At 40.9% G+C, this 18,093-nt stretch overlaps 1 protein-coding gene across 1 annotated transcript in view; it reads left to right on the top strand.

Moving 5' to 3' along the window:
* The window catches only part of RALGPS1 (Ral GEF with PH domain and SH3 binding motif 1), a 573,263-nt gene that overhangs the window by 69,784 nt on the left and 485,386 nt on the right, over positions 1–18,093 (top strand). Inside the window, exon 5 of the mRNA XM_036750307.1 lies at positions 4,646–4,696. Within this exon, the coding sequence (XP_036606202.1) occupies positions 4,646–4,696 (51 nt within the window). The remainder of the gene's footprint in view (positions 1–4,645; positions 4,697–18,093) is intronic.

Consider the following 18,093-nt stretch of genomic DNA (forward strand, 5'->3'; position numbering starts at 1 on the left):
ACTGACTCTTTGCATTGTACTAGGACCCATCCTGGAGAGAGGTTGGATTAATGGCAGATATCCCAAAGCCAGTAGATCTAGTGTTGGGTTTAGAAAATGAATTTTCTCTTTGGTTACTCAAGGTCCCCAGAGGCATTCATACCTGCGCCAGAGTTTCTTTTCTTCATCTTATGCAGTTGCTCACAATTCTGTCCTGCCCTTCATTTAATTTTATTTCTTCGTCTGTTCATTCATTCATTGGTATTTATCCATTAATTATTTAATCTCTTCAATCTCCCTAGCTCAATTAAGCTGGAAGTACAGTAACTACTTATGGACTTGACCTCACCGCTCATCAGCAAAGAAGCTTTGCCCTGTTCTGTTTGTCCTGCTTACCACATCGGTGTTTGATGTAGTGTAGACACCTGAGTAACTGTAGCTTTGAACCCTTGAGCTTAAGAGATCCACTAGCTTCAGTCTCCCACAATAGCTAGGATTACACTTGTGTTCTACCATGTCCAGCTGCCTGATGACTTTGTAACTGATTGTTGACTCAGTGGGTGATTATGGATGGGCTACCTAACTTCTCTGAGTCTTAGTTTGTTTGCTGTGAAATGAGAGTCCTAGATCAAATATTTTGGCTCTGACAATCTTTGAGTGGAGCCCTCTTACTCAGTCCAGATATATCTGGAAGATGAATGGGCAATTATAGTGCTGACATTTTATACTTGGGCAGTTTTTTGAAGATCTTTAAAATTATTCATGATATAACTCATCTAATTAGATCCAGCCAATTTTCTAGACTGCTGAGATTGTTTGAACCCTAACTTTAGCATATTAGCTATCCCTCTCTGCCCTCTGCAAATTTGCTAAGCATGTCCTCTATGCCTTTATCAAAGTTATTAATTTTTTTAAGTTCATACCTTTCTTCCCAGTAACCACCATCCTATATCTTTTGGCTTCCCTGTGAAATGTTGAGGCAAAAAAAATCCCTAATGATTTTTGCTCAACCATGCTGTTTTTATCTATTCCTTTTTTCAAGAGGTGGTGGTGGTGTAGGGAGAGACATATGAGGAAAGGTCTCCTTTGTGGTTTCCAATATCAACTCCCTGTTTTATTTCCGGCCTGAAATCCAAGGATAGGCATGAATAGTAGTTTCTGCCAGCTCTCAGTCTGTGGGCTTGGGCCAGCTAATCCATCATATGGCTGGCCACTGGGAGGAGACTGAGGAACAAAGCGGAGAGAGAGCAAGTACTCCTGGCAGAATTGAAAGTGTCTGGCAGAACATTGGTTCTTTTCCTCTCTGAGGATGTACACAGCCTATGCCCATGTCCAGAGAGGGGGAAGTAATGACAAAAGTGATGAAAAATATTTCTGAGATGACTTTATTCTAGTTTGAAGTCCTTCATCAGCATGGCACAGTGCATTAGAAAGAGTGCTGGACTTAGCCTTAGGAAGATCTGGTTTCAACTCTCTGAGACTTAGCTTTTTGAGCTGTAAAATGGGGGTAACAATACTTGTACTACCTATTTCCCAGGACTGTTATGAGGAAAGTGTTGGGTAAACCTTAAAGCGCTATATAAATGTGAGTTACTGCATATCTGAAAAGTAGAGGCAATAATACTTATGCACAGGTAGGATTTATATCAGATTGTGATGATCAGGCTGTGATGTGGTAGAGAGGGCTCTGAAGTTAGGACACTCAGGTTTGTTTCCCCAGGTCAACTGTATGACCTTGAAGCAAGTGGCTGCATCTCTCTGAACCTCTCTTTCTCCCTCTGTAAAATAAGGGGGTTGGGCTAGATGATCTCAGAGGTCCCTTTCAGTTCTAGCAGAATGAGATTCTACGAAATGAATGCTTCTAGCAAGCGTCATATAAATGCTGGAAGCTTGGGATGGCACGGTGGACTTGGAATCAGGAAGACGTGGGTTTAAATCCTTCCTCAAACCCATGTTAGCTATATGATCTTGGGTAAGTTGCTTAACCTGTATCTGTCTCAGTTTCCTCATTTGTAAGATGAGGATAATAATAGCACCTACTTCCCAGGGTCACTGTGAGGATCACATGAGATAATATTTGGAAAGCATTTTGCAGACCTTAAAGCGCTATGCAATTACTGTTGTTATTATTAAATGATCATTTATATGATCGTTCTCTAGAATTTTAGCTAATTATTAATATGAGGCTATAGAATGCTACAGATGGATAAGAGCAGTGCAGGGTTTTTTTATTGTAGAGGGAGGGTGGTGTCTTGGAAAGAATGCTGATCTTGGAGTCAAACTATTTGGCTCTGACTCCCAACTGTGCTATTTACTAGCTTGTGTGAATTTGGGTGAGTCATGTCTCTTCTCTGAATCTCAGTTTACTCACTGATGCTGTTTTGTACCCCCGACTTCAACTGGTTATTGTGAAAAAAGAACATTAGTCTGATCAAGTTCAAGTCCAAAGCCATATGATGACTTCCGCTAACTTGGAGGCCTGTGCTCCTCGAGACATTGCTATTGAGTTGGCTGCCTTGTCCTACCTGGATTCCTGGACGCATGGAACCTCATGGCTTAGGCTCCTGGGCCAGACAGGAGACTACACCCCCTGCAGCTAGAGTGGAAATGAGTTAGTGAAAAGACCTAAGGCTCAGGCTTGTTTTTTTTAGGGCCACCTGGCCTAAGGGATGGGGGGAAGGAGTTGACCCTCAGGCCCTCTCCTCTTACTACATGGTGAGTAAAACAGCCCTGCCCTCTCAGATATGAATGTAACAAAAGCCACTACAGGTGCTGAGTCAGACTGTTTTAAAGATGCCAACAGTTCTGGCTACATATCCAATGGAAAAGTCTGCTTCCAACCATTAGGCCAACACAGGATGTCCACATGCGCTCCATGTGCTCCAGTCCTTTCATCTCCTGAAAGTTGGTCCAGTGTCTTCTATGTGGATGACAGCATGTTTGGTGGTCTAGGCATGCCCTGAACCCCCATTACACTCAAAGGGTTATAAAAAAAGTACTAAAAGCACCCTTTTCTCTGGTGCTTTAAGGTTTACAAAATTCTTTTCTCTCAACAACCTAAGCTATAGATAATGCAACTATTATTATCCCTTTCTTATAGATTAGGAAACTGAGACTGAGAGAAAGTGACTTGCCTGAGGTTAGAAAGTGAGCAAGCATTGGAGCCAGGACCAGAACCCATGTCTTCTAACTTATAGTCCAGCATTCATCCATAATATATAAATTGGAACTATGGCTTGCCTTTTTCAGGTCTCAGATTCAGAGATTGTGGCTCTGGGTCCCATTATATCTTCATACCTGCATGTCGGGTTTTACAAAGTCAGCAAAACAGCCAGTTTCCAATGCTTCTGATCTTACTTAGTGCCTTTCTTTAGATTAATCTCATATGATTTTCCTCAGATTCCTTTCTATTCCTTGAACTATCGTTGTCATGAGCTATCCATGTCAGCACTTCTCATACCCCCTTGGCCCCTTTCAGAGGTGACTCATCATAGAAGTCTTTATTTCGTCCTCTTTCTATTCCTTCCCCATCTCCCCTGGCTCTGAAACTTTGACCACTGTAGGTTGTTTCCTCTGTCCTTAGCAACACATTGTGTGTTACCATTGCACGGGCTTTAGATTCCTCCAAGAACCTTGTGCTTAGTTAGCTGGATGCTCCCAGAGAAACTGACACCCCACTGCATGGAGCTGTGTTCATAGGTCTCTGAAGAATGTCATTTTCTATGATACTTTGGTATCTGATAGCAGGGATATGTATTGGCAGCCATAGTTTGGAAAATAAAGGAAGGTCTGGTAGCTCTACCCTGGGTAGTCAGTGACATGTTCCTGTTGAATAAAGCTTTTCTTTGGCATTCAATCATAATAATAATACTAATAATAGCTATCATTTATATTACTCTTTATAATAATTATAATAGCTGACATCTGAATAGAACTTTACATATATTAACTCATTTGAACCTAACAGTATCTCTGTGAGGTTGTTAACATTGGTATTATCTCTGTTTTACAGATAAGGAAACTGAGGTGCATAGAGGTTAAAGAATTTGTCCACAGTCACACTCAGAGAATGTGAGAAACAGGCTTTGAAAATAGGTGTTCCTGACTCCCAAGTCTATCCATTAGGCCATAAGTTCCCAAAGTGGGCAATACCACTCCCTGGAGGGGAGTGAAATGATCCAGAGGGGGCAGTAGTAGCCTTGGGTGCAATTGGAGGGCACTGAATAAAAATAAGGGGGTGGTGGAAGCATAAAGAAAGAGGAAAAGATCAGAACTTTTTGAAAAACCATTCATATATGTTTCATCTGTTGTGCAACAGAGTTAAAGTCATAGTGATTTCATTATTTTCCAAATAAACATACAAAATGCAAATTATAACCCATCAGTGGGTCAAGTCCACCAACAGGTCTTATCAAGCAAGTGTTGGCAGGTGAGTGTGTCATGCATTGTTGGGAAGTCCAGCATGCAGGAATATGTGTGTGTAATGCCTTGTTTACAATGTGGCACTATATGATTACATGATATAATACTGTGTTAATTAAAATTTCAATGCAGGAAAAACCCCACAAATTTACAACAAATTATTAAATTTGTTGTCTGTCTCTGTGATATGCATGTTGCCTTAGAGCATGAAGTGTATGCTAACCTGACTCTTTTTTTGTTACAGAGCCAGATTACGCTCATGGATATCCCAGTATTCAAAGCTATACAGCCAGAGGTATGTTCTTCATGCTAAAAGAGTAATATTCATATGTTTTGAGGTTTTTACAGGGAAACTTGTTTTTGATTAGCTCTTAAGATTATTGATTAAAAGCCTTGTACTTCAAAAACCTATAGTTTCATCAGTGTGGGTATACCCACCTGCATCCCTTTCACGTTAGTAGTTGACCATTATGAATTACTCTCTATATATTTTTGTAGATGTATTAAATAAACATACATATGTGTTGTCTCCCTCAACTAGGTTGTAAGCACCTGAAGAACAGGAATTATTTCACATTTGTCTTTGTATCTCCAGCACCGAGCACAGTGTCTGATACATAGTACCATAGGTTTTTAATAAATGGTTGTTGATCAATTATGTCTGAAAAAGATCTCATCCTCTGGTGATTTAATCTTTCTACACTTGGCTGGACTAGGCCTCAGACAGTGGTCACAATAGTTTGTCTTTGAGCCTATGCTTAAATCCTTTTCATCTTGCTCAGATCTACTAGAACTTGTACCTTCAGCCTGTGAGAGCTCAGTATCCTCCTTTGCCACAAGGAAGTGTCAAAAGAGGAAATCACGGAAGATGTGCCATGGTGGTCTCAGAGTCTTTCTTGACATCTCCATGAATGTCATGTCATTAACTTAAGGCTGGGTTGGGTACGGTAGCTGAGGGAGGCCCGGCATAGCCACATTCTAATTGGGGCCGAGGAGATGTGCTGAACTCCACAGGGAAGAGAACTCTTGTCTGGGATTTCACCTTTCTGGGGCTGGGAATCTGCTGCAGACAAGGCAAGAAGAGTCCAGCATAAGTAGGGGTATTTGGCCAGACACTTGCATATCACCACCTCTTTTCCATAGTTTTACTTATTAAAATCATTCCTCGTTCTTTATTAGTAGAGGTAATCACTGTGATTGTGGGACGTATTTTGGAAGAACTTTCTCCCAAAAGAAAACGTTCTTTCATAGTTCATCTAGATTATCAGGGTTTTCTTTAGTTCCACTTTTGGAACTTTTGATTCAACCCATTAACAAAATTTCCCAAGTACACACAGTAAGCTTGATGCCTCATCAAATGTCAAGGTTCTGCAAAAGACAATACTCATTCTCTTTCCACTGTTTCTCTTCTGAGTCTCTTCAAAACATAAAAAAAATTCCTAGAAATACATATACAGTTCTAGATTTGAATTAATGAAATCAACTACACAAGCATAGAAGGAGCAGGTGGTGAGGCTAGATGTGTGTGTGTGTGTGTCTGTGTGTGTGTGTGTGTGTGTGTGTGTGTGTGTGTTGAAAGATCTGGGGATGTGAGCAGACTCAAAAATCAGTAAGTCAATGTGTGATATAGCAGCCAGAAAAGCTACTGTGATCTCATACTATATTAAGAGAAGGATTAAGGTCCAGACTCCAGGAAGTGTTAGTCCTGCTGCTCTAGGCTCTGATAAGACCACATTTATAATATTGTATTCAGCTCTGACTCCCATATTCTTGAAAGGATATTAACAAACTGTAACGTGTCCAGAATAGGGCAACAAGAAAAGGAAGAGTACAGCAGACCAGGCAAGATGAGGGTACGATGTTTATCCTGAAAAAGCAAAATCTTAGGAGGGGAGTGTGACCATTTCCTCTGAATATTTGAAGGGAGATTATGGGAAAGATTATAGAAACTGAACTAGAATGAATCTTATTCTCTTGTTCAGCCCCTTCATTTTATAGGTAGGCAAGTTGAGACCTAGAAATGTGATTTGACTTACCCAGATTTACAAAGGTAACTCTTAAAGGCAGCAGAGCTAGGTGTTGAACACAGATCCTCACTCCCGATTCAGTGGTTTTACCCAATATGTTGTGCTGCCCCCAATTCAATTAAATTCAATAGGTATTGTCAGCATGAGTATTTACAGTGGGATTAGGTTTATTTTTCTTGGCTCAAGAAAAACAACCAGAAATCCCAGAGAACTATTTTGGAGCTCAGTATAGGGAGATATATCCTAACATCATTAGTCCCTGGAAGTCTTCAAGCAAATCTGGTTAAGCATTAGTTCTTTAACAAGTGTCAGAGTAAATAGAGTGGGGATTCTGGCTCCCAAAGGGGTAGGACTAGATGGGCTCCAATATTCTTTCTAGCTTTGAGATTCCATGACTATGGTTCTATGTCCAGGAATTGAGAACTAATGATCTTTGAGTTTAGGGCTTACATTTTTGCCTATTTTCTTTTTTAATAGACTGATGACTCAAATTATTTGGAAAGATAGGCTTATATTTTAACATGATGCCAGACTAAGTGTTTTGGTCGTCCATGAATTTATAATTCATTTGTTTTTCTTAAGATTAAGCTTGAAACAGTGGGAAGAGCACTGGATCTGAAGTCGGAGGGCCTGGGTTAAAATCCCATTTCCACCACTTGTGACCTGTGTGATCTAGTGAAAGTACCCTAACATATCTGGACTTTAATTTCCTTGCCTGTAAAATGAAAGGTTTAGACTCAGTGACCTCTAAGATCACTTCTGGTTCTAAATTAATGATTCTACACAGCAATCTCCTGCGGCCTTTTAGAGACTGAGAAAGAAATTTCCTGTTACTCATTTTACAGTTGTTATTAATACATATTTGTATTGCACTTTAAGGATTACAAGTCATTTTCCTCCAAACAACCCCAGGAGATAGGTCATTCAAGGATTATTATTCTATTTTACAGATTAGAAAACTGAGGCTTGAAATGGTTAAGAGGCAGTTGGACAGTGTCTTGGCAATAATCTAGTCCAATCTCCCACGGATTAATTCTCAGAATTAGAAATACAACATCCAGTTACTCTTAGGCTCATGTCTATGGGGAAGATTAATTTGTTTTTTTATGGTACATGTCCGCAGTAATTCTGCAATTCAAAGTGTAGTTATGAAATGTTTTGTTCTTATGCCCACAGTTAGCAAGCACAATTCTCTAACAATGGGCTGGAAGTTGAGTTCCCAGCCTTGGTCTGGAGAAGGTCTCTCTCTTGTGTAGTTCCCATTGTACTCTCATGTCCCAAACAAAGAGACACTAGACCATATAAGGACAGGATTAACCATAGATGTTTATGAAAAATTACATTAAATCCAGCAATTGTATTCTTTAACAAAATAAAAACACACTCACAATTAAATGGAAGTAAGGCAGGGATGGGAAAGGGACCAAGTTTATATCTTTCAACACTCCTGCTACTGAAGTGAGTTCGCATGATTACACACAGTCATACAGCTCCCAATTTGTCTATTCAGAAGTCATCACTCATGGCTTTGAAGGGGGGAGCTGCAGATGAGACAAACACTGGCCGTTGCCATCATCATACTGTTGCCATGGGATGGCTGCCCCCTCTCTTTTCTCCTCTCCTCTCCTCATTCTCCTCCAGAGTCCCCCAAATGCTAGCCCATTTATTGAAATTTTTTTGTGTGAAATTTTTTGTGTATTGAAATTTTCTTTTATGTGAGGCTTAGTTTTGCACTAGTATTTTTTCTTTCCAAATTGGGAAGAACTACAGATCCCAGGGTGTTTGTAGCCAAACTGTCCCTTGCCAGAGATTGTCATAGAAGGTATCTTCATTCAGTCTAGTCTCTAGAATATTTTTTATAATTTTCCCAGTGTTTTCTCAATCATCCTTTTAGTGTTAAGCATGCTAGCCTGACCCAGTTTACAGATTTGGTGGGCAATGTCCAGGCTGTTGCCTTTGCTGATGGTTAATCATTAGCTCTTCTCTTGAGAGCATTTGGTAGACAAGAAGGGAGGTACTTTCTTTTTTTCCATCCTTTTTTTTGGAGGGGGGAAGGCAGGGCAATTGGAGTTAAGTGACTTGCCCAAGTTCACACAGCTAGTAAGTGTGTCACGTGTCCGAGGCTGGATTTGAACTGGGATCCTCCTGACTCCAGGGCCGGTGCTCTACTCACTGCGCCACCTAGCTGCCCCAGGGAGGTACTTTCTAGAAGTTCTTGCCTCATGGAGCAGACTGTAGCCATTTTCATTGTTTCAGAACCTATAGGGTATAGCAACATATAGATCCTGCCAGGACATTGCTGGACACATCTGTCATAGTCATATAAGACACAACTAAAAAGATAGAGTTGTAACAGCTATTTAAATAGCCCTCACCACCGTTAGTTTATCTAGACGATCCATTGGGTTTTAGTGCTGAATGCTTAGTAGACTCAGTAAATTTGTTGATTTGGCTTGTGTTTACAGATTAATAGTGTTATATTATACAGTAGAATCTTAACCAGTTGTCCAGGATGTTGTTATAGTGTATCTCCAGTTCTCACATGGATTGGACTAGATGGAAAGATCCACAGAAGACACATGATTGAACCCCACCTCTGCAACTTGCGTGTCCCTGGGCAAATAAATTTACAAATGAGTCCTCAGTTTCCTTTCTCCTTTTATAAAAGAGGGTTTTGGACTAGATGATCTCTCAAGTTCCTTCTAGCTCTAAATCCCATCATCTTATTAGTGTGTGACCTTGGTACAGTCATATGCCCTTTCTAAACCTCAGCTTCCTCAACTACTAACTGAAAAGGTTGAATCAGGTAATTGTAAGATCACACATTTATATCTAGAAGGGACCTTAGAGGCCATCTGGTCCAGAGGATCTTCACTTTTTTTGTGTGTCATGGACCCCTTTGGCAGTCTAGTGATGCCTATGAAGTCTTGCTCAGAATAATGTTTTTAAATGCATAAATAAAATATATAGGATCACAAAGGAAACCAATTATATTGAAATAGTTATGAATATATTAAAATAAAAACAAGTTTATGGATCCCACATTAAAAACCCTTGACCTAGTCCAACCTTCTCATTTTACAGATAGGGAAACTGATCCTGAAGGGTTAAATGATTTGCACTTAACAAAGGTTAAGCCAGGATTTGAACTGAGGTCCTCTTACTCCAAATCTAGTACCATTTCCACTGCTCTACTCTGTCTTTCTCCCCAAAAAGCAACTGTCTTTGGCATTAGCTGTAGGGTCCCTGGAAGCCCTAATGACCAATAAATATATAACCAATGAGGTCCCTTCCAGCTTTAATATTTTATGCTTTAATGTTTAAAACCACTTCCTTCATCTTCTCCCTCAGAAGAACAGCACCTGACTCCCCTTTGAAACTTCTTCAATTCCACTGTGACACCATCATCAACTAGTCCTAAACTGAGACTTCTTAAGTCCCAATTCCTGCTAGGGCTATTATTTGGTTCCCTTTCTGCACATCTTCTCTACCTCCTTTCCCTACCACCAAGGTGGGCTTATCAGTTATTTCCTACGAGCACATTAGGGAGGGTGTGTTCCACATAGCTTGGGAGGGCCATGACCTCGGGCAGGAAGCACAACCGAGGACGGTTAATGGACTATATTTAAAGCAGGGTTCCGAAGATGTGATTTTGATGGAGTGAGAATTACTGAGAGGGTCTGTTTTTCCGCTCAGCCACGTTCCTGCCAGCAGCCAGGGTTCAGCTGGTCAGCACCATCCTTTAAAGATGAAAATTTATGATGCTCATCACTACCTGAGAATGGAAATGTTGTCTGACACGATGGCGGCTCTTTTTGACGTGCCAGGGGCCTGCCCCATTTCAAGAGCTATAAGAACAAAAACATAAGACTTGGAGGAAGCCATGCAGACGATGAGTTCAGGGTTGGCAGAGAGTAAGGAAAATGCAAGTATGCAAACACCACACTGTAGCTGCCCAATTCTCTGGTGACTGAAACAAGTGACTAATTTTATCGGGACTTGGCGGGTTAACAGATACAGAGGCAGTGTAATTGCTCACAGCTGTGTCTAATTTCCACATTGTGTGAAATTCCCGATGGCATGGGTTCCAGGGTGCCTCGGTCACTACTAGCATAGCAGGGTCTCACTGCGTGGGAAGGATAGACTAGAGGGGAGCAAGGAGCAAAGGGGAGAAGGCCTGTTAGGAGGTGATTACAGTAGGCCAGGCAGGTGAAAATGAGAGGTTGTAATAAGATGGAGGATAGATAACCAGAGAAATCATGGAGAATGATAACAATAATTCCTGTTTCTGTCGTGACTTAAGGTCTCCAAAGTAATTTCCTTATAGCAGATGTGTGAAGTCAGTGGTATTACCATTACTTCCCCCATTTTATAGAAGAGGAAACTGAGGCTGAGAGGGTTAAAGGGTATTAGGCCAACTCATGAAGACAGTAGTTTTTAGGATTTGAACCCAAGTCTTCTGACTCCAGGCTATGTATTCTTTCCATGCCACTGTGCTGCTCGAATGTTTCTTGGTTATTCTAGAGCTGTGTGATGACTTCAGTCTAATGAAGTTCATAGGAAACTTAATAGTGAAGTCTTCTGAGGGAGTGCTAGGGAGGGGGCAAGATTTGTCCAATTTGGTATCATGTCTTTCCTTTTCCCTGGAACATTAACCATCAAATAAATTCACAATTACGTAGAATTCCCAGGGTGTGGAACTAAATCCATCACGTTTCAGAGTTGAGTTTAAAATGTCAGAACTGTTTGTATCATTAATGTTGAGGTCGTTGAATTACTTCAAGAAAAAACTGTTTTTAGAATGGGCTTAAAGTCAGACAGCAGTGTCTGCTCACTTCCTGGCAGGGGATCCATGAGTACACAGCACTCAGCAGCATACAGACCTTCACTGCCTCTGTAGCCAAACTCCTCCAGCCTCTACAAAGAGAACACAGTGATTTCCGACACCTATGGTGCCTGGCATTCTCAGGGAGAGAAGAGGTATGGAAGCCAGTGGTCAAAAGGTAGATGAACTAACAGGTTACTTCTGTATGCTTTGCACATAGTAGGTGCTTAAAGAATGTATACTGAATTGAAAACTCAATGGTGTATTCCCAGTAGATATCCAGTAAATATTTGTTGATCCAAATTCACCAAGCATTTATTAAGCATCTGCTGAATATAAGAACACTGTGGTAGGTACTGAGAGAGATATAAAGAGTAGCTGAGTCCATTCCCTCATGGAGCTCATAGCCTAATGAGGAGATATGTTACTAATTTTGATAACTGATTCATAATAAAAGCTCTAGAGAATGTATATGTCATTATATAGCTCTCGTGCCTATGTGAGGTCTGAAGGGATAGGTTGTAACTGATTAGGATCATCAGGGAAGCTTTATGTAAGAGATGGCATTTGAGTTGAATATTAAAGGATATAGATGTAGAAGGAGGAGAAAGCCATTTTAAACATAGAGAAAAGAATGTGTACAGAGAATGGCAAGTAGTTCAGTTATCTGAGATATAGAGTCTCTATAGGGGAAGAAAAAGCTGAAAAGGTGGAGAAGGAGATTTTGAGTAGTAGGCAACAGAGTTTGACTTTTATTCTGTGCATAAGAAACACTAGCATTGCATCTTGTGAAGGAAACATTACCAGAGGAAGAGAGGAAGACTTTCCACCATTGGATTCCCCTATTGATAAGGTCCTATTTGTTCCTGATGTTGAATTACTTGGTAGTGCTATATACTTAGGTAGCGAGAACTTTCTTTTCTGGATCTCCAGATCCAGAACCATTTTGAATGAATCACAACTGTCTGTTAGATAAAGAGACCAAAGGATAGAAAGAAGGACTGGTTAGACCAGTGGGAGAAGAACCAAGAGAGAATGGTGTTGCTGAGGCCAAGAGAGTATCCAGGAGGGAGGGAATAGTTGACTTTGTTTTTAAAATTTGCTGTTTTTATGAGGCATTCTAGCTTTTATTGCCCTCCACTGCACACAGAATGAAAGTCCATGCTGCCTCTTTGGATCTCCTGCTCTGATGGTAAAGGATGCCTTCACTAATAAATCTAGAGTGCAGTGTACCATTCTGAGAGCCACATTTTAGGGAGGAATGTGACAGACTGAAGCGTGTCCAGTGAAAGGTGAACCAGAATATAGAAGGAAACTGAAACTACGAGTGAGGATCTTTTGAAGTAATAGGGCCTTCTTATTCTGGAAGAGAGAAGATGAAGGAGCCATGATTATTGTCTTGAAGTATCTGAAGGGCCTTCAAATTGAAGAAGGGTTAGATTCACTCTAATTGACCCTGATGGGCAGAGTAGGGAGCAATGGAGGGATGTTTCAGAGAGGGGGATACAAGGAAAAAATCCCTTATAACAACAGCTATTCAAAAATGGAATGGACTTCTTTGGGTAGTGGTGGGTTCCCAGTCACTGAAGGCTTTCTTTTTTAAATTTTTTGGATATTTTAGTTTTAGTTTACAGCACTCAGTTCCATAAGTTTTTGAATTCCAAATTTTCTTCCCCTCCCTCCCCTCCCCACTATCCCCTAAGATAACATGGAATCTGATATATGTTTTACATATACCTTCACATTGAACTTATTTACACAATAGTCAAGTTGTAAAGAAGAATTATGACCAATGGAATGAATCATGAGAAAGAAGAAACAAAACCAAAAAAGAAGAGAAGAAAAGAGAGAGAGCACATAGTTTGCCTCCATCTGCATGCAGACTCCATAATTCTTTCTCTGGATGTAGATAGCTCTTTCCATCATGAGTCCTCTGGAGCTATCTTTGAACCTTGTATTACTGAGAAGAGCCAAGTCTATCAGAGTTAGTCATGGCAGAAGCAATATGTCTGTGGTTGTGTACAATGTTCTCCTGGTTCTGCTCCCCTCACTCACCATCATATCATGTAGGTCTTTCCAGGTTATTAATGAAGTCCATATGTTCCCCATTTCTTATAGCACAATAGTATTCCATTACATTCATAAACTGCAGCTTGTTTAGCCATTCCCCAATTGATGGACATCGCCTTGATTTCCAGTTCTTTGCCACCACAAAAAGAGCTGCAATAAATATTTTTGTATATATGGGTCCCTTTCCCACTTGTCTGATTTCTTTGGGATACAGTGAAGGCCTTCTAGTAGAGCTAGATAGCTATTTGTCATGGATATTGTAGAAGTGATTCTTGCTTAAACAGGGGTTGAATGATATGACCCAAATATGCTTTCTAGCTCTGATAGTCTGTTTCAATATGTTTACTTCATATATCATTTCCCAGAATGGTCATTTCACAATTACATTGTATTCAGATCATTACCCAACCTTCCCTTAACATTGAAAACAAAAAACAAACACTCCACAGTAACATCATTTGGACCATGTGACTGAAACCACCTCAGCTGTCTTCAGCATTCATTTCAGCTGACTCCACCCCATTCAGTTTATATCAACTATGCCATTACCCCCCTGGCTCAGAAATATATCTTAATTTATTGGAATGTTCCTGTGGTACTTGCAGCCTCCAGTAACATCATTTTGCCTAACATTATGCTTACACAGAACCAATTAATGACATTGGGATGAGGATGGGGTGGGGTACTGGGGTGGGGGGGCAGTCCCTGTTAGGACAGGAAGTATTCCTCTTGAATGGTAATTGTCCCATCTGTTCATGAACCCTGCCAAGCTTTGCAGGGTAGGCAGGCAAGGGGAGAGGATCTATGCTTAGAGAAAAAGACCTAGTTGAAAAAATGTTTGGCAAAAAAACAAGAGTTTCCCAAAAGCTTCTGAGGAATTTCTATTTTAATCCTTCATTATAGCTCTGACCCAAGGACAGTTGGCCTTTGTTTGAATGTTTTGGGTGTTTAACTTAGACTGATGAGTTAAAAGAATGGAAATTTTGACTATCATTTTTTGTAGTTAATGCTTACTGTGCTAATGACCTGTTCTCAGTACAACAGGCCTCAGGCTCCCACAGCAGGAGAGCTCACATGTCCCAGGAAACCTTGTTCTGCACCACCCTTAGAGTCCATCAGGCAGCCTACCATTCAGACCACCTACCCTAGCAAGTTAGAGAGAAAATGCTGAAACTGACCATGGTATTGGTGAGGCCAATCTTCTCCAACCTGGCTACTGGAACTTAGAGATGTAATATGACACCATAGAAAATCAGACTACCTATAGTCAAGTGTCTTGGGTTTGAAACCTGTTTCTGTCATTATCATTGTGATAGTGGGCGAGTCATTTGTGCAGTGGAAAGAGGGCTGTCCCTGGAATCAGGAAGACTTGAGTTTAAATCCAGTCTTAGATACTTACTAGCTGTGTGACCCAAGGCAAGTCCCTTCATTTTTGTTTGCCTTGGTTTCCCCAACTGTAAACTGGAGATAACAATAGCATCTACCTCCCAGGGTTGTTGTGAGGATCAAATGAGATAATATTTGTAAAGTGCTTAGCACAGTGCCTGGCACATAGCAGGCACTAGAAAAAATGTTCACTATTATTCTTATCATTATCTGTCATGAACCTCAGTTACCACATCTGCAAAATGGGAATGATAATAATCACACTATCTGCTTCATAATGTAGGAATTGGAGGGGGTATTGTGAAAACCAAATCAGATAATATATGCAACCATGATATGTTACACCAGTGCTTAAAAGTTATTTGGCAAGCTTTCACAGGAGTGATTTGGCTTAAGGGAAGTAATAGTTTGGGCCATTGGCAATGCTGACACAGCAGAGAGAGGAGGATGTTGCTCCCATGAAAGTGCAGTGTTAGAGGCAGGGAAATGGAGCAAGACAAACTGTCCTTTCCCTGTTGCCCAATGCTCCACTGTGTGCTGTATTCTCCTTGGTGGTGACTTTTCCTATTTTAAAACCTTGCCATCAATTTATTTTTACATCTCCTGCCTTGCTCTTGAATTTGGTTAAACTCTAGCTTGACCCCAGGGAGCATCCCCATTGACTGTCTAGCATCATGATAGATCATTCTCATGCTCAAACTCCAGTGGCTCCCTATTATCTTTGGGGTCAAATACAAACTCCTCCATGTGGCATTTAAAGCTCTTTACAACCTGGTTGCCACGTACTTTTCCTGCCTACATTCCTCACCTTCACACACTCTAAGATCTAGGCAAATGGGCCTTGATATTCCTCACATATAACACTCCATCTCCAGTCTCCCTGCCTTGGCACAGACTGTTCTCCATGCTTGCAATGCTCTCCTTCCTCACTACCACCTCTAAGAATCAGTAGTTTCCTTTAAATCTCAGCTCAAGGGCAATCTTCTGTTTGAGGATTTTTCTAATCATTCTAGCTACTAGTGGCTGCCAGCCACCAATTACCTTGTATTGTAGTATTTGTTTTAGGTATAATTATATGTATGCATGTTGTCTCCCATGATAGAATGTACACTCCTTGTGGATGGGGACTGTTTCATTTATGTCTTTATATCTATTGCCACGTACAGGGTGGCATGTGTCAGTTGTTGTGTTTATCCTTCATTCTCAAGGAGGACTATGACATCAGGGAGATGATGACATGACTTGCAGTTGACTTTGATATGAGTGAGGGAGGGCTATGCAAGGTTCTCCTCCAGAGCCATCTGGGTGCAGTGACCAGATATTCATCAGGGCAACCAGAGATGGCCCAGGATGCAATGGGAGACCCTGGCCCTTTTAGGCTAAGGTCTCTTCAGGTTCTCTCTCTGAGTGCAGTAAAGCCCATTCAGTGAATAGGCCTCTTTCAGAAGTGAGTCAAAAGATGGCCCCTTGAATTAGAAAAAAAAATCTAACTGGGAAGGGAAAGACCCTCAGAGTTGTTGGCCAAAAGAGAAACAGTTCCTATTTACATTCACTCTGAGCCAGGAGGGCCCAAAAATAGCCATTAAGTGGTGCTTGGGCAGGGACCTATTGTCTAGTCTATGAGCTCCACAGTGAAATAGGCTTAAGGTTTGGTATATGAGAAAGAAGTCTAGCCAGTAAACCTCAAGTTAATGAGGCAGCTTTTGGCCATCAAAATTTATCTGCTTTGGAGAAGAGAAGGACAAGGAGAGGGAGAGGGAGAAGCCGAGCTGAGTTATGCGACTGGCTGGGTCCCCATTCAGGCAGCTTGGACTACACACAGGTTGTATTTTCCTTCATTCTCGAAGAGGACTATGACATCAGAGAGATGATGACGTGACTTGCAGTTGACTTTGATTTGAGTGAGGGAGGGCTGTGAAAGGTCACCAGCCTCACTTTCTCCTCCAGAGCCATCTGGGTCCAGTAGCCAGATATTCATCACAGGGTGGCATGTGTCAGACACAGAAAATGCTTGATAAATATTTGTTGGTTGGTTGATGATAATTTGGACCATAACCTTTCTTCTTGGCAATATTGTTTAGTTAACTCCAATCACCACCATCTTGCCTCCTTTCCCTCTTGCCCTTCTGGTTGATAGGGGTTTAATAGTAATTCATGTATTTAGTTCATGTTAGGCTCTTAGCATTTAGAACTGGAAGAGTCTTTAAGAGATCATCTTGTCCAATACCTTCATTTTTATAGATTAGAGGAAGGGAGAAGAAACTTACCCAAAGGCTAAATGCCTAGAAAGTAGCCCAGCTTAGTCTTCCATCTCCACATCTAGCAAGCTTTTTGTTTTGTAATATAGTCTCAAGGCTCAACCTTTTAAATCTTCTCTAAAAGATTTGGCTCAGAAATAAAAGGCTCCGTTCCTGTCTCAGTTGCACAAGGTAGTGTGTTCAGTGCAGTTCTCAGTTTGAATTTCTATAGCCAATCTCTGTACTTTAGGACTCTGAAGATGCCTATCCCATCCACCTACCCATCTACCCAGAGGCTCACCTTGTTCAATGGACACCCTATGCTTTGGAGTTGTGAATTTTACACAACCATGTTCCTTGGGCCTCATTTTCCACTTCTGTAAAAAGAGGGGATTGGTCTACACATTCTCTAATAGCCCTTCCAGTTCTAATACTCTACGTTTTAAGGTCTCTTCTGGTTCTGATATTGTCAAGTCCTCTGCCCCTTTGACCTTTTGTATAGCTGCTGTGTAACTGCTGACAGATCAGGCATTCCCGAGAGCGGAGATCAGGTCTGGAGATGCTTCACAGACCCTGTTTATCTCTGATTCTCCCAGGAGAAGTGCTTGGCCCTGGGAGAAGCAAAGAAAAATTTGCCTGCAGGAATTAATTTGCAAAGAAAATGTTAGTTACTGTGACATTATTTAAAAAAAAAACACTATCTTCCTAGACACAGACCCGTTTTGTTTGCTTGGTCTTTGTTTAAAAAATGTTAACAGCAAAAGTAATAAATAACCTACATTTCTATATTTCATCAAGAGATACAAAATAATTTTCTCACAACAACTAAGCAGCACAATTATTATTATCCCTGTTTTATCGAGAAGGAAATTGAGACTCAGAGGGGAAAGATTATAGCCCAGGATCAAATAGTTCATCAATATTAGAGCTGAGACTCAAACCCAGGTCTCTGGACTCAAAGACCAGGTTTTTTTTTCCAATCCTTTTGTCCCTGGCCCCAGTTTCCCTGGACTTCCCAGCCATGGAAAATGGGAATTCTTGAAGGGTAACTGATTGTCTTAATATAGCTCAAGTGAGATTTGGTATTCCAGGTATGGAGTGTGGTTAGAGGGGTGGGGGACAGGGGGGTAGGTGGAGGGGTATGCCT

The sequence above is a fragment of the Trichosurus vulpecula genome, chromosome 3 (genome assembly GCF_011100635.1).
Source record: "Trichosurus vulpecula isolate mTriVul1 chromosome 3, mTriVul1.pri, whole genome shotgun sequence".
Classification (NCBI taxonomy): Eukaryota; Metazoa; Chordata; class Mammalia; order Diprotodontia; family Phalangeridae; genus Trichosurus; species Trichosurus vulpecula.